General features: G+C 35.8%; 1 protein-coding gene across 5 annotated transcripts in view; it reads left to right on the forward strand.

The window, feature by feature from the left end:
- The window catches only part of RPF2 (ribosome production factor 2 homolog), a 36,187-nt gene extending 23,664 nt beyond the window's left edge, over window positions 1-12,523 (forward strand). For all 5 annotated transcript variants that reach the window (XM_063097021.1, XM_063097025.1, XM_063097024.1 and 2 more), the window contains 3 exons: window positions 5,914-6,016; window positions 10,284-10,428; window positions 11,330-12,523. In XM_063097021.1, coding sequence (XP_062953091.1) covers window positions 5,914-6,016; window positions 10,284-10,428; window positions 11,330-11,509 — 428 coding nt within the window. In that variant the 3' untranslated portion in view covers window positions 11,510-12,523. The remainder of the gene's footprint in view (window positions 1-5,913; window positions 6,017-10,283; window positions 10,429-11,329) is intronic.
- The last annotated feature ends 200 nt before the right edge of the window (window positions 12,524-12,723 follow it).

Consider the following 12,723-nt stretch of genomic DNA (forward strand, 5'->3'; position numbering starts at 1 on the left):
GCAAATCTTTGTGAAGACATAGGTCTTCATTTCTTTTGGGTAAATACGTAGGAATGGAGTGGTCAGATCATTTGAATAGTGTATGTTTAACATTTTAAGAAACTGCCAAGCTGTTCTCCAATATGTGTACCATTTTACATTTGCACCAGCAGTGTATAAGAGCTCTAGTTGCTTCACCTCCTTGCCAATACTTGGCAGACCATTCTTTTTAATTTTAGTTTTTCTAATGGGTGTTTTATACCAATAGTAATGTTGCCAAAGTCAAATATACAATGTTAGGTAGTGGTATTATTGCAGTTTTAATTTGCATTTTCTGATGATTAATGACGTTGAGCATCTTTTCATGTACTTATTGACCATTCTTATGTTTTTGGTGAAATGTCCTTTCGAATCTTTGGGGTTTTTTTTTTTTTTTTAATTGGATTATTTGTCTTACTTTTGAGTAGTAAAGTAGTGGGTATATAAGGGAGTGTGTCTACATGTGAGATAAGTCCTTTGTCTCTTTGATATATATATTCTGTGAATATTTTCTCCCAATCTGTGGCTTACCATTTTGTTTTATATTACCTTTTTTTTTTTTTTTTTTTTGGTGGCTGGCTGGTGTGGGGATCTGAACCCTTGACATTGGTTTTACCAGCACCATTCTCTAACCAACTGAGCTAGCTACCTGTTTAGCTGACCATTTTGTTTTAATGGTGTCTTTCAAAGAGCAGAAGTTTTTTTATTTTTGTGAACCCTATTTTATGCATTTTTTCTTCTGAAGATATGTGCTTACTGTGTTTTGTCTAAGAAACCTTTGCCTATCCCAAGATTGCCAAGATTTTTCTCTTATATTTTCTTCTTTAAGTCTTAACAGTTTTAGGTTTTACATTTAGGTTTGTGATTCATTTTGAGTTAATTTTTGTGTATGGTGTGTGGTAAGCGTTAGTGTTCATTTTTTTCACATATAGATATCCAGTTGTTCCAGCAGCATTTGTTGGAAAAACTTTTCTTTTCCCATTGCATTGCTGTGGCAGTTTTGTTGAAAATCAATTGACATGTATGTGTGGGTCTGTTTCTGAGCTTTCTATTCTGTTTCATTGATCTGCATTTCTCTTTTTAACCAGTATTGAATTGTCTTGATTACTGTAGCTTTATAGTAAATCTTAAAATCAGGTGGGTTAAGTTCTCCATCTTTGCTCTTTTAAAAAATGTTCTTTCTAGGTCCTTTGCATTTCCATACACATCTTAGAATTAGTAGATCAACTTCTACTAAAAAAGCCTGCCAGAATTTTTTTTTGGATTGCACTTTGGGGAGAATTGCCCTCTTAATAATATTGAGTGTTCTTTTTTTTTTTTGGTCTTTTTCGTGACCGGCACTCAGCCAGTGAGTGCACCCGCCATTCCTATATAGGATCCGAACCTGTGGCGGGAGCGTCGCTGCGCTCCCAGCGCCGCACTCTCCCAAGTGCGCCACGGGCTCTGCCCAATATTGAGTCTTCTAATCTATGAATCGTGTATCTCTCCATTTATCTTGGTCTTTTAAAATTTCTAAGTAATGTTCTATAATTTTCAGTGTAAAGATCTCGGATGTTTTGTTAGATTTATTCCTAATTATTTTATGTTTTTTTTTAATGCTATTATAAATGGACTTTTGCGGGGGAGGGACTACTTTTTACAATTTAATTTTATTGTATACTGATGTAAAATAATAATAATATAGTTCCAAAGTCACATTTACAGAATAAAGTATCTGTCCCTGTGCCTTACACTTAGTTTCCTTTGTCCTTTCATGGATAATTTTTAATCAACCTTTTTTTGGTTTATCTTTCTATTGGTTAGCAAATATATATAATTTGTATTCTTCCCTTCTTAAATAGTAGCATACTAAAGATTCGTGTTATCTTTTTTTGGAAGCTGGTCAGTACAGGGATCAAACCCTTGACCTTGGTGTTATTGACACCACACTCTGACCAACTGAGCTAATCAGCAAGTCCCTTGTATTATCATCTTTTAATTACATTTTTTCACCAATGTTTTGAAGTACCCTCATACACTTTTTTGAAAAGTTTGGAGTAGAGGAATTTTTTATTCTCATTTTTATTACATGCTTGAGGAAATTGAGGCCATACAGGTGAGTAGATTTTCTTTTTCTTTTTTTTTCTTCTTTGAGGTGAGTAGATTTTCTAAGGTCATGCATTTACTATGTAGCATATTAGAGTTTTGACCTCAGGTCTCTCCAAAGTACATGCTTAAATTTATAGACTATTATTATTAATACTCTTGGTCTTCAGGTTCATAGAGCATTGTTAATCATATTCTGGTGCATTGTTATCATTGTTCCTACCAGGCCCCTTTTGTTTTGCTTTCCTTTCATTCCAGATTTTGGCTCTTGTTCCCTCTCTTTCCACCCCGCAGAGTCACTCATTCTAATGTATTTTTTTCTGACTTTAAATATGAGTACTTCAAAAAGTTTGTGGAAAAACAGAATGGAAAGATAATTTTTCTATGAACTTTTTGAAGTGCCCTCTTATATGTGGAACTTTGAAAGTTGAATTTTTAAAATGTTATGTGTTCATCTTAAGTGTTCATGTTTGTTATGTGACATAGATCTCATTGTTTACTTTTTTCTCTTAACTCTGTGTTTTCATAATGTATCTGCGTTTCTGTATGAACCTCCAACTTTTTTTTTTTTTTTTTTTTAAAGATGACCAGTAAGGGGATCTCAACCCTTGGCTTGGTGTTGTCAGCACCATGCTCACCAACTGGCCATCCCTATATGGGATCCAAACCTGGGGCCTTGGTGTTATCAGCACCGCACTCTCCCGAGTGAGCCACGGGCCGGCCCCGAACCTCCAACTTTTGATTCATAGCCTGCATCTACCACGTCTTTTCTAATCCATTCCCCTTTCATAGACACTGAATAGCCTTGGTTCCTCGCCACCACAAACATACTGCAACCTCCTTACACAGAGAAATTCTTAGGAATTTCTCTGGGTTGTCAGGAGTAGGATTGTTGGATCATTGGAGATACAACAATTAATTTCACTAGTTACAGCCCATTTGCTCTTCAGAATGGTTTGGCAGTCTATATTCCCACCAGCAGTACGCTTGGGTTCCTGTTTGCCACATCCACCCCAACATTTTTATACTCTTTGAAAGTTTTGCCAACCAGATGAGTGGATACATATACACACTTTCACTTAGAGATCATTCGAGACTACTATATGGAGGTATTCTCCATTCCTTTTTAAAGCTGTAAATACTTAACTTTATTAATGTTCATAGTTTTATCAACCAGTCCTCTGCTAATAGATGCTTGGGTTGTTTCTAGTCTTTTGCTATTGCATTGAGTAACTGGGTTTTTTTCGTTTTGTTTTATTTTGCCAGCCTTTCGTGTAACCATTCTGTAATGACTCACCAGCCCAGAATCTTTCTAGAGCTCCAACTCTAAAACTTCCAGGTGCCTCTTGGACCTTCTTACTTGAATGTTTGTGACTTCACAAAAGCATGAACAAAATTGAGTTTGACATCTTTATCCTCCTCTTTGACAGCCACGCTCCTCTGTCATTCTTGTAGATGATTGTCACTCGCTCTAAGACAGCAGAGTCATATTTAATTCTTGTCTGCCTTGGCCTAAAATGCTTGCTCTTTCATTTTTGTCTATCAAAACTACACAGTGCAAATGCCACTTCCATGAAATCTTCCCCAACTAGAAATGATCTCTCCTTCCTCAAAACTTCAGCTCACTCTATACTGTTCTCCTTTTAATGTGCCACCTTAAATTACAGTTGTTTGTGTTTGCATTTATCTAGAATATGGTAGAAACATGATCTGTGTCAGTTATCTTTACATCATCATCACACCAAGCACAATGCTTTATGCTAATAGGTGCTCTGGTACATATGTGTTAAGTGAATGGATTCTTGTCAAAAGTATTCCATGTGTAAGCAGTACTCTGTTCTTTTTAAACCAGAAAAATCATTCTATTAGACATATTTGCTTTTCAGTTATTACTAAGTACTGCTATTTATGCCAATTAGGTTGGATAGTCTCCCTCTCTCCTCTCCCACCCCAGCCCTTTTCATTTATTTATGTTTGTGTGATCTTGATGCTTTATGAACTTTAGTGAAATTTCAATTTAGTGGTTAAGGGAAAATGTTGGAATAAAAGAATGACTGTTTAGTACCACTGGATACAGACTGAAAGTTCTTTTATATTCAGTCTTGACAATTTTGAACTGATAAAGAATATTTTTTTGTTCATATGCTTATTTTGTTTTTTCTTTTCCTTTTTGATGTTACAAGGCTGTGCTCTAATCAGCTGAGCTAACCGGCCAGCCCTTTATTTTGTTCTTTAAATGTTCTCCCTTCATTTTATTCTTTAAAAGCTTATGGAAAGAAAACAGATGCTTTGAAAATTTTGCATTACAAAGATTGTTTCAGAGCAGACTTTAATGTACATATTTTGATTCCCAGAACTACTCTGACTTAAATAATGCTAGCACAATAATGAATGGGCTTTATTAACATGGCCACTGAAGGAGAATCAGGTTTTGGCAAAATCATGGGAAAGTTCTTCATTAATTATGATATGTAGATCCAAATACCTTGAAAAAGTACAAACTTGTTTTATAAAAATGTCCCGAGGGTTTTTTTGTTTGGGGGAGTAGGGAATGGTGGTGTATATGTGTGCGTTCATTGTGTCTGTTTTATATACATTAGTGCTGTGATTTTTCTTTTAGTTAACCTCAAGAAAGGAAGAGCGAACAACAAAAGATGTATACATCCTAATACATGGAGAAAATTCCCATTTTATGGTCTAATGGGAAGAGGGATGAAAAATGCTAGGTGGCTACAGTTTGGAACAAGAGTGGGATTTCCTATTACATTACCTGCCGTGGGGTAGCTCTTCCTAAGTAATTAAAGTTAGATAAACATTTACATACAATTTTTTCTTAGCCAAATGTTATTGATATATTGCCACTTAGCTTTCATTGAATTGGGGTTCATTTTTCTCAGCTGTAAAATTAAGACATCAAACTTATTTCATTCATGTGCCACCCTCACAACTTCAGCTAATTCCATGTAGGATCCATAGTATTCAAATTGATTCCTCTTTTTAAAAAGAAACCTTATGTCCCTATCATAAATGGAGAAGGATACACAATAAAGTAAATAATATATAGTAAATTATATCTCTCCATGTATCATTTAAAATCCCCTCATGTGCCACCAGTGAGTGGTATGATTACCACGGTGGGAAAACAGCCTAATTTACTGATCTCTATGGTTCTTTTCTGGCTTTAATAATTTATAAAGTTTGTTTTCCTGTGCATATAATTGAGATTTCTTGTTAGAATTTTTTGGGGGGGAGGGCAACTGGCCAGTACAGAAATGGAATCCCGGACCTTGATGTTATCTGCACCATGCTCTAACCAATTCAGCTAACCAGCTAGACTTCTTGTTAGAATTTTTTGCTTGTTGCTTTCCCATATTTTAAATAAAGGCCAATTTGATTTAATCATCAAAGTTTAAATAGCCATTTTTATAGAAATTTGCCATCTTCACCTACCTCTTCTGTAGATTAAAATTTCATGCCTTGATTTACATTTTTTTGGAAAGTTAATATCCATGATAAATATGATACTCCTATGCTGAGTATCTACTTTGTTCGCATAGAGGGAAAACTTCAAAACTGAAAAATTACATGTCTTAGTGAACTAAACACAGAAGTAAAGTCATGAAATTAAATGGTTGGGTGCTGAGACCTTCAGACATTTTTTAGAGATCACTTTTTGTGCTACCTATCTTATCTTTGTAGACGAACATTAGAGCAAAATGGAGCACTTAGAATACAGCGCTTTGTAACTGAACTTTAAAAGTGTGTTGGTTATTATTATTTTTTTAATAACAACTTAATATGTGCTTTTAGATTTCTTCAGAGGCCCCACAGTATCAAATGTCCGACTGGCTGGATTAGACTATGTTCTACACTTCACTGCACTTAATGGGAAGATTTACTTTCGAAGTTATAAGTAAGTGCATTTTTTAGCATTTTTTTTTTTTTTTCCAAACCTCAGGGTTAGCGTTTTAGTGTGACTCTTTTATAGACCTCAAACTTAGAATTGGTGTCTGGCCAAAAGCTTGGCCAGTTTGCAGAACAGCAGTGACAGCAGCTCTGTGCTGATACTCAATCTGTCATTCCACTACTAACCTGTGTTTCTGAAGCCCTATGCTTCCAGGAACATTTAATGCTATACTCTCTCCGAGCCTGGAACACTAACTCAATCTTTAGCCTCCCAGCTTTATGAAGTATTTCTTACTGTTCTTGACTGTATTCAGAGCACCAAGCCACAAGTTTTAGGCCAGCCAGAACAAATCTCAAAACCCTAAATCTAAAAAATGGATTCTAAAAGGAATAAGAAGATTCAAAGGCTAGATTCATTTTACCCTCTCTCTACAGCCTAGGCCTTCTGTCTCTACCCCTACTACAATATAAATATAAATGCTAACAAGCAGATTCTGTCTTTATTAAGAGCTTAATGACATGCTATAATTATGCCTTTTGAGGTAAGCATGACTTCTTTTGTCTTTTTTAAAATAAAGTGTTGGCACTGTCTGGTAAAAATCACAGTTTCCTGGAGAATACATTGACTCACACAAACTGCCTTTCTTTGTACTGAGTTCAGGCTTTGATGTACATTTTGAGATATGGCATGGCATTTTATCCTGTGCACCGGCAGCTGGGTGTTGACATTGTCTTCTGAACAGTAGTGTTATGTGAGCAATCACTTACGTCCAGCATTCCATATACATGGTTTTAAATTTTTTCCTTTACAATGGAATATGTGACTGACCAGTTTAGGTCCAGTGAGCATCCAAATAAAACTAAGTATTCACTTCTTTTGTCAATTAGTAATTTCCATCTTGGTCTCAACTGTATTGAGTCAGAGATACTTAGTTCTTTTTACCATATGATTAGTACTACCACTTCTGTTTTTTAATTTTCTTCTTATTAAAAATAAAATACGGCAAAATGCAATAAAATATCCAGTGACTGCAAGATGAAATTAGGGGTTTTGTAATCATTTTTAGCTAGTTAAGATTAAAAGCTTCTTTAGTCTGTTGTTTAAACTTCCACACTTAAGTTTTGGGCTTTCAAGAATGTCTTATACTATAAAGTAGATGACTGCTATTTAGAGAACAAGAAATAAAAGGTAAAAAATCACTAACATGAAAAAATTCCTTGGGGCCGGCCTGTGGCTCACTCGGGAGAGTGCGGTGCTGATGGCACCAAGGCCCCAGGTTCGGATCCCATATACGGATGGCCGGTTCGCTCACTGGGTGAGCGTGGTGCTGACCACACCAAGTCAAGGATTAAGATCCCCTTACCGGTCATCTTTTAAAAAAAAAAAAAAAAAGAAAGAAAAAATTCCTTTCAAAAACTTAAATATGGCGAATGTGGACACAAAGAATTAAAATACAAAGATAAAAATCTTTGAGAGTAAGAAATGAATAATAGTAGCCTAAAACTTTTTCATGGTGAACAGTTTTACAGAAAGTATTAATTTGTATTAGAACTTGTATTTAGTGAAAAGAAAGATTAATTTGTAAAGAAAAATTCAGAGACAATAAAACAGAAAATTGTCAAATCAGACTTCAGAACAAGGATAAATTAGCATTGTAACTACATATATCTCGAAAATATGATTGCTGGAATCACCTTTAGATTAGCGTGACATCTTTTATAATGAAAAAAAAAGTTTGAATTTTAAAAATTAGAGATCCTAGTATGAAATTTAAAGCACAGGTGTTCCGTACATGTCCTGTTAGCTAATTGATTTGAAATAGAAAACGGGCCGTGTGATTGACAGTGAGCACCAGTGGGAAAGAATTACTAAACACGTGAATCAGTTTAGCCTCTAGGGACTGTGCCATGCTTGGGTGGTGGGAGGGTGGGAGGAAGGGGTGGTCCTAGGGGTGAACATCACCTCCGAGACTAGTGATCTGCCTCTGTGCTGGGCTCAGCCACATGAGATGAACAGGTCACTTCTCAGGGCTTCTGTGTCTTCCTCTACAAAATTTAGGTAATTCTGAAGTCTTTCAGAGATTGACAATTTTCTTTTATATGAGAGGGAATGGGTTGCAGATATAGGTGGGAAGACGCTAGAGAATTGGGTCTGACTTGACTTGGCTCCTCAGGCATTCTCATGGGCTGCCCTGCAGTGTCCTTGCTTCTCTCTTACTGCAAATTAGTCCTTAAGCAATTTGCAAAAGATAATAGTTAATATCCACACACATTTTTGAAGATTAATAAGGCTTATAAAAGGATTTCGAGTTTTTTGGATGAAAGGAACTCTGATCATGAAATTATAATAATATAACCTTTGACATGACCTCTGGGGGAATAAACCACAGTGTTATTGACCTCTTCCTGTGTATTCTATAGTAATTAATTCCTCATATGTGAGTGACCATTTCTGTTCCTTGGAAAATTTTATTCACTATATGATCAGAGCCATTAATATGAAACAAAATTTTTAGTACCTACCACATATGCCTTTGCTATTTCATTGGTTAGGTTTTATAGAGAGAGATATGCAAAACAGGAAGTGTTAGCATACCTTAAAAAGCAAACACAGTGTTTCATTCAAGGAGTTTACTTACTGAAAACAGAATGTCAGCCAAAGAGAGGAATATGGGCCAGAGAAAAATCAGGAAATTATAATTTGAACAAGAGTAGTAATGGCAGTCTTTCTCAAGAAATAGACAAATAATATTTAAAAATATATAGAAATTACCAATTAGCATACCTACCTGAGCCCATGTGAGAGAGAAAGGAACTGGATTCTGTTTGTCTTTGTGTCCCTGAATCTTGTACCATACAGAATTGCAGAACTGAATGTTACTTTTGATTTATAACTTGTAGAGAGAGAGAGAAAAAAAAAAAAAACAGGTAAGGATCTGAGATGGATATTAGGTATATGATGTAAAAGTTTTGGGCAGTAGATGCAAAGGCTGGATATACAAAGGCCTGGCATTGAAATGTCTATCTGTAGAAAAAAAGTACAGTGGTGTGTATGATGGGATGAGGATGAAAGGATTTTGGCTTTTTTTTTATGACTCAATGTCTAATAGCCTCTTCATGTTGCTAATGTGATCCCCAAAATCATTTATAAATTCTCTATTAATACATTTCCTTTATGAGAAAGAGTAAACAGGTTATTTTTAAAGGATTACCATAATAATAATTTGAATTTATCATTAAAGAAAAGCAAACCCATTAGCATGAAGAATATAATAGTCATTTTATAAAACAAAGCTCAGTGTATTTCAGGTTCTGAAGTGAACCTCTTGGCTTCTAGGTACTATAAGAAGGATGAAAAGTGGTAATTTATTTTCTTGTGGGAACTGTCTTGGTTGTCTGTCTGCATGTGATGCACTTAGGGATCAGAAGGTTGTTAATGAGCTTCTGCACACTTACTTCTGCTTCCTGATGTTTGCTGCTCTCTTGGGTATTCCTTAACTGTGCTCTCTTCTGTTTTTTCTCTTCTCTATGTCACCTATTGCCTTTCTCATGCTCCAGCTTTTGTATGAAAACATTATCATTCAATCAACCCTTTTTTTCCTCTGTGGAGACCTGGCTACTATAACAAACTGAGTATAATCTCCCGGGTTTTCAGCTGTTCTCATGGTATCTCTTACAAAAAGAATTTGCAAGTCTTCCCTTCTCCCCACTCCACCAATCCCCCTACTCTTCCCATCCTTGCAAATGTTTCCATGTCTGGAGCTGTTTGGACATAGGGTATCCAGAAAGTTGTGGTTTTGTTATATTAGGATGTTTAAGTTCACTTCAGTCTACAGAGATCAGTAAATGTCTGTGCTGTTAGGGAAAAGTTGATTCTGAATGGGTTGATTTAACTCTCGCAGTTTTAGAGAGATAAGAACTTGTTAATCATGTAAACATACTGTTTCAAATACCCATTTTAAGCTGTTTTTATACTTATATAAATCTATAAGTGAGATGAACAAGTCAGATCAAAGGATTTCATTTATTTTCTGAGAATTTTCCATCTTATTTGCTGTTTATCAACAATATTATATAATTTTATTTATGATATTTAAAAATAAGTGAACCAACAGATACACTTGACCTGAATGTATAAAGTATTTCAGAAGCTTAGCCTTTCTAAACATTTTTATGTAATTTTTTGGAACTGTATTTCCCTAGAACAAGGATATTTTGGGGTAAGGACTTTTATAAAGATCAAAACAGCATTTCTTTTTTCCCATTTCGTGAAGGTTGCTGTTGAAGAAGTCTGGTTGCAGAACACCACGGATTGAATTGGAAGAAATGGGACCCTCGTTGGATCTGGTTCTGAGGAGGACACACCTGGCATCAGATGACCTTTATAAATTATCTATGAAAATGCCAAAAGCCCTCAAGGTACATTGGTGCCATGTTTATGTATATAGTACACTCTTCTTTTCAAAAAGGATTTGCAACATATACTCATTTTAAAGGACATACATAAAGAGATCAATAAAATAGATCAAACTAGACCTCAGAGTAAAGAAAAGGAGGGAAAACTAAATAAGGTAACCATAAAGGACAATAAAAAGAGTTGCAGTAACCAGGCATCAAGTTTGGCTGAGAGCTTTCTGGTAGCCAAGACTGCCATTTTCAGCAAAAAGGAGAATCATTTTGGGCTTCGTGAAGACTGGGGATTTAGAGCACAGGGTATGTAAATCATCCATGCTTAAAATGTGTTTTGACTTTCAAGTGGTTTTAAAAAACAAGTAGAATTGTGATCTTTGGAATGCCTGTAGAAATTGAAATGAGAGTCACAATTTTTTAAGCTAAACACCAGAAATTCTCTTGATGCATGACAATGGTTAGTGTAACCTATAGTCTTGCGTCTCAAAGTGTGGTCTGACAATTTACCTGGGAATTGTTAGAAACACAGAATATCAGGTCCCACCCTAGACGTACTAAATTAGAATCTGAATTTTATTTTATTTTATTTTATTTTTGGGGTCAGCTGGCCAGTATGGGGATCTGAACTCTTGACCTTGGTGTTATAACAACATGTTCTAACCCTCTGAATTAACCCGCCAGCCCAGAATATGAATTTTAACAAGATCCCCAGGTGGTTTGTATGTATACTTAAGTTTAAGAAGATAGGTGTATAGGATATGTATACTCTGTTTCATTGAGGGGGTGCTCACTAATGGAAATTGTTACTACGGTAGTTGTTTTAGACTAGATTTGTACCAGTTCATGATAGCAGAAGCCCATTAAATATATATATATATGTTTTTTTCCTTTTTTTTTTCTGGTTTCATAGCCAAAGAAGAAGAAAAATATCTCCCATGATACTTTTGGTACAACCTATGGAAGGATTCATATGCAGAAGCAAGACCTAAGCAAATTACAAACCAGAAAAATGAAGGGGTTGAAGAAGCGACCTGCAGAAAGGATAACAGAAGACCAGGAGAAAAACTCAAAGAGAATTAAGAACAATTGATAGAGCTTAGCCAACAGCTACAGTTTTATTGTAGTTTGTTTACTTAAGAGAATTCTCAAGTTATAATCCATTCAGAGTTTCTTATAAGATTTTATTTCATATTTTTATAACATTATGATTTACCAATATATTATTATGAACAGTAATGTACCAGTATTAAGTTTAAAGTAAGCCTCTACTTCAGACACTACACCATGGTGTGTTGTTCTTTCTGTGGTTTGGTATCCCCTGCCCTCCCCAAACTCTCTTCTCTTATTGGGTAGGTGGGTGAGGAGGGATCTCCATAACACTGGTGTTGCAGAAAATTTTGGGGTTAGGCATTAAATAAGGGAGAACGCCATGGGAAATAGAAATGACCCAAAAGAGCTGTGTACACATTCAGTATGAACTGTCTAGAAAGTTAACCCCGTCTTCCAACATGTATCTACAGCCTGATTTTTTTTTTCACTTTTATATTATTTTCCCTGAAATCCTACCAGTTGAGAGATTCATTTGAGATTTTAAGCTTTGTGTCTTAAAATGTAGATCTCTGAGGGGGATATCCACTGCCTCATCATAGACACATTACCTTACTATTGAATATTTTAAGAGATCTGCGCTATGTGGAGCCCCACCCACCTTCTTGAAGAGAATGGAAGTTTTACTAGAAGTAGAAATGAGAAAGGAGAGAATAGGTGAGTCTTAAGTCACGGGCACTTTAGAGAACTGGGTAGCCCTCGGTAGCTAAAAGTTGCTTGGAGGCCTGGGGTGTTTGCAGATGGAGTTGGAGTAAGCCTAATCACTTATTTTGAAAATTTCTTGAAGACTGGCCCTGTGCCTAGGAAAACAGGAAGAAGCTTCTACTTCCTCCTACTTGTTGCATACTTGTTTCCCCAGAATAGAGAATTTAGGTTCCTTGATTGAGTCCCTGGCAAAGAAGCTTCTTTATGCAAGTGCAAGCCAGTTATGTTGAAAAAGCACAAACATCCATAAACCACAGTTTGTTACATAAAGTAAAAATGCTTTTGTTTTCAATTCCTTGTCAAAGAGCTCTTTCATTCCTTGTGTGTGCAAACGTTTATGTGAGCTTGCTTAGCTACAGGTCAACGATGCTGATGCTAAGCAAAAGCTAGAACCTCAGTTTTGCCTTCTGTATCCTTTCCCTTCTCTTGTGAACCCATGAACCCATTCCCTTCCCTCTCCCTATCCCTTTCCAGATGGCTGATACTCCTCTC

Source organism: Cynocephalus volans, chromosome 5, assembly GCF_027409185.1.
Source record: "Cynocephalus volans isolate mCynVol1 chromosome 5, mCynVol1.pri, whole genome shotgun sequence".
NCBI lineage: Eukaryota > Metazoa > Chordata > Mammalia > Dermoptera > Cynocephalidae > Cynocephalus > Cynocephalus volans.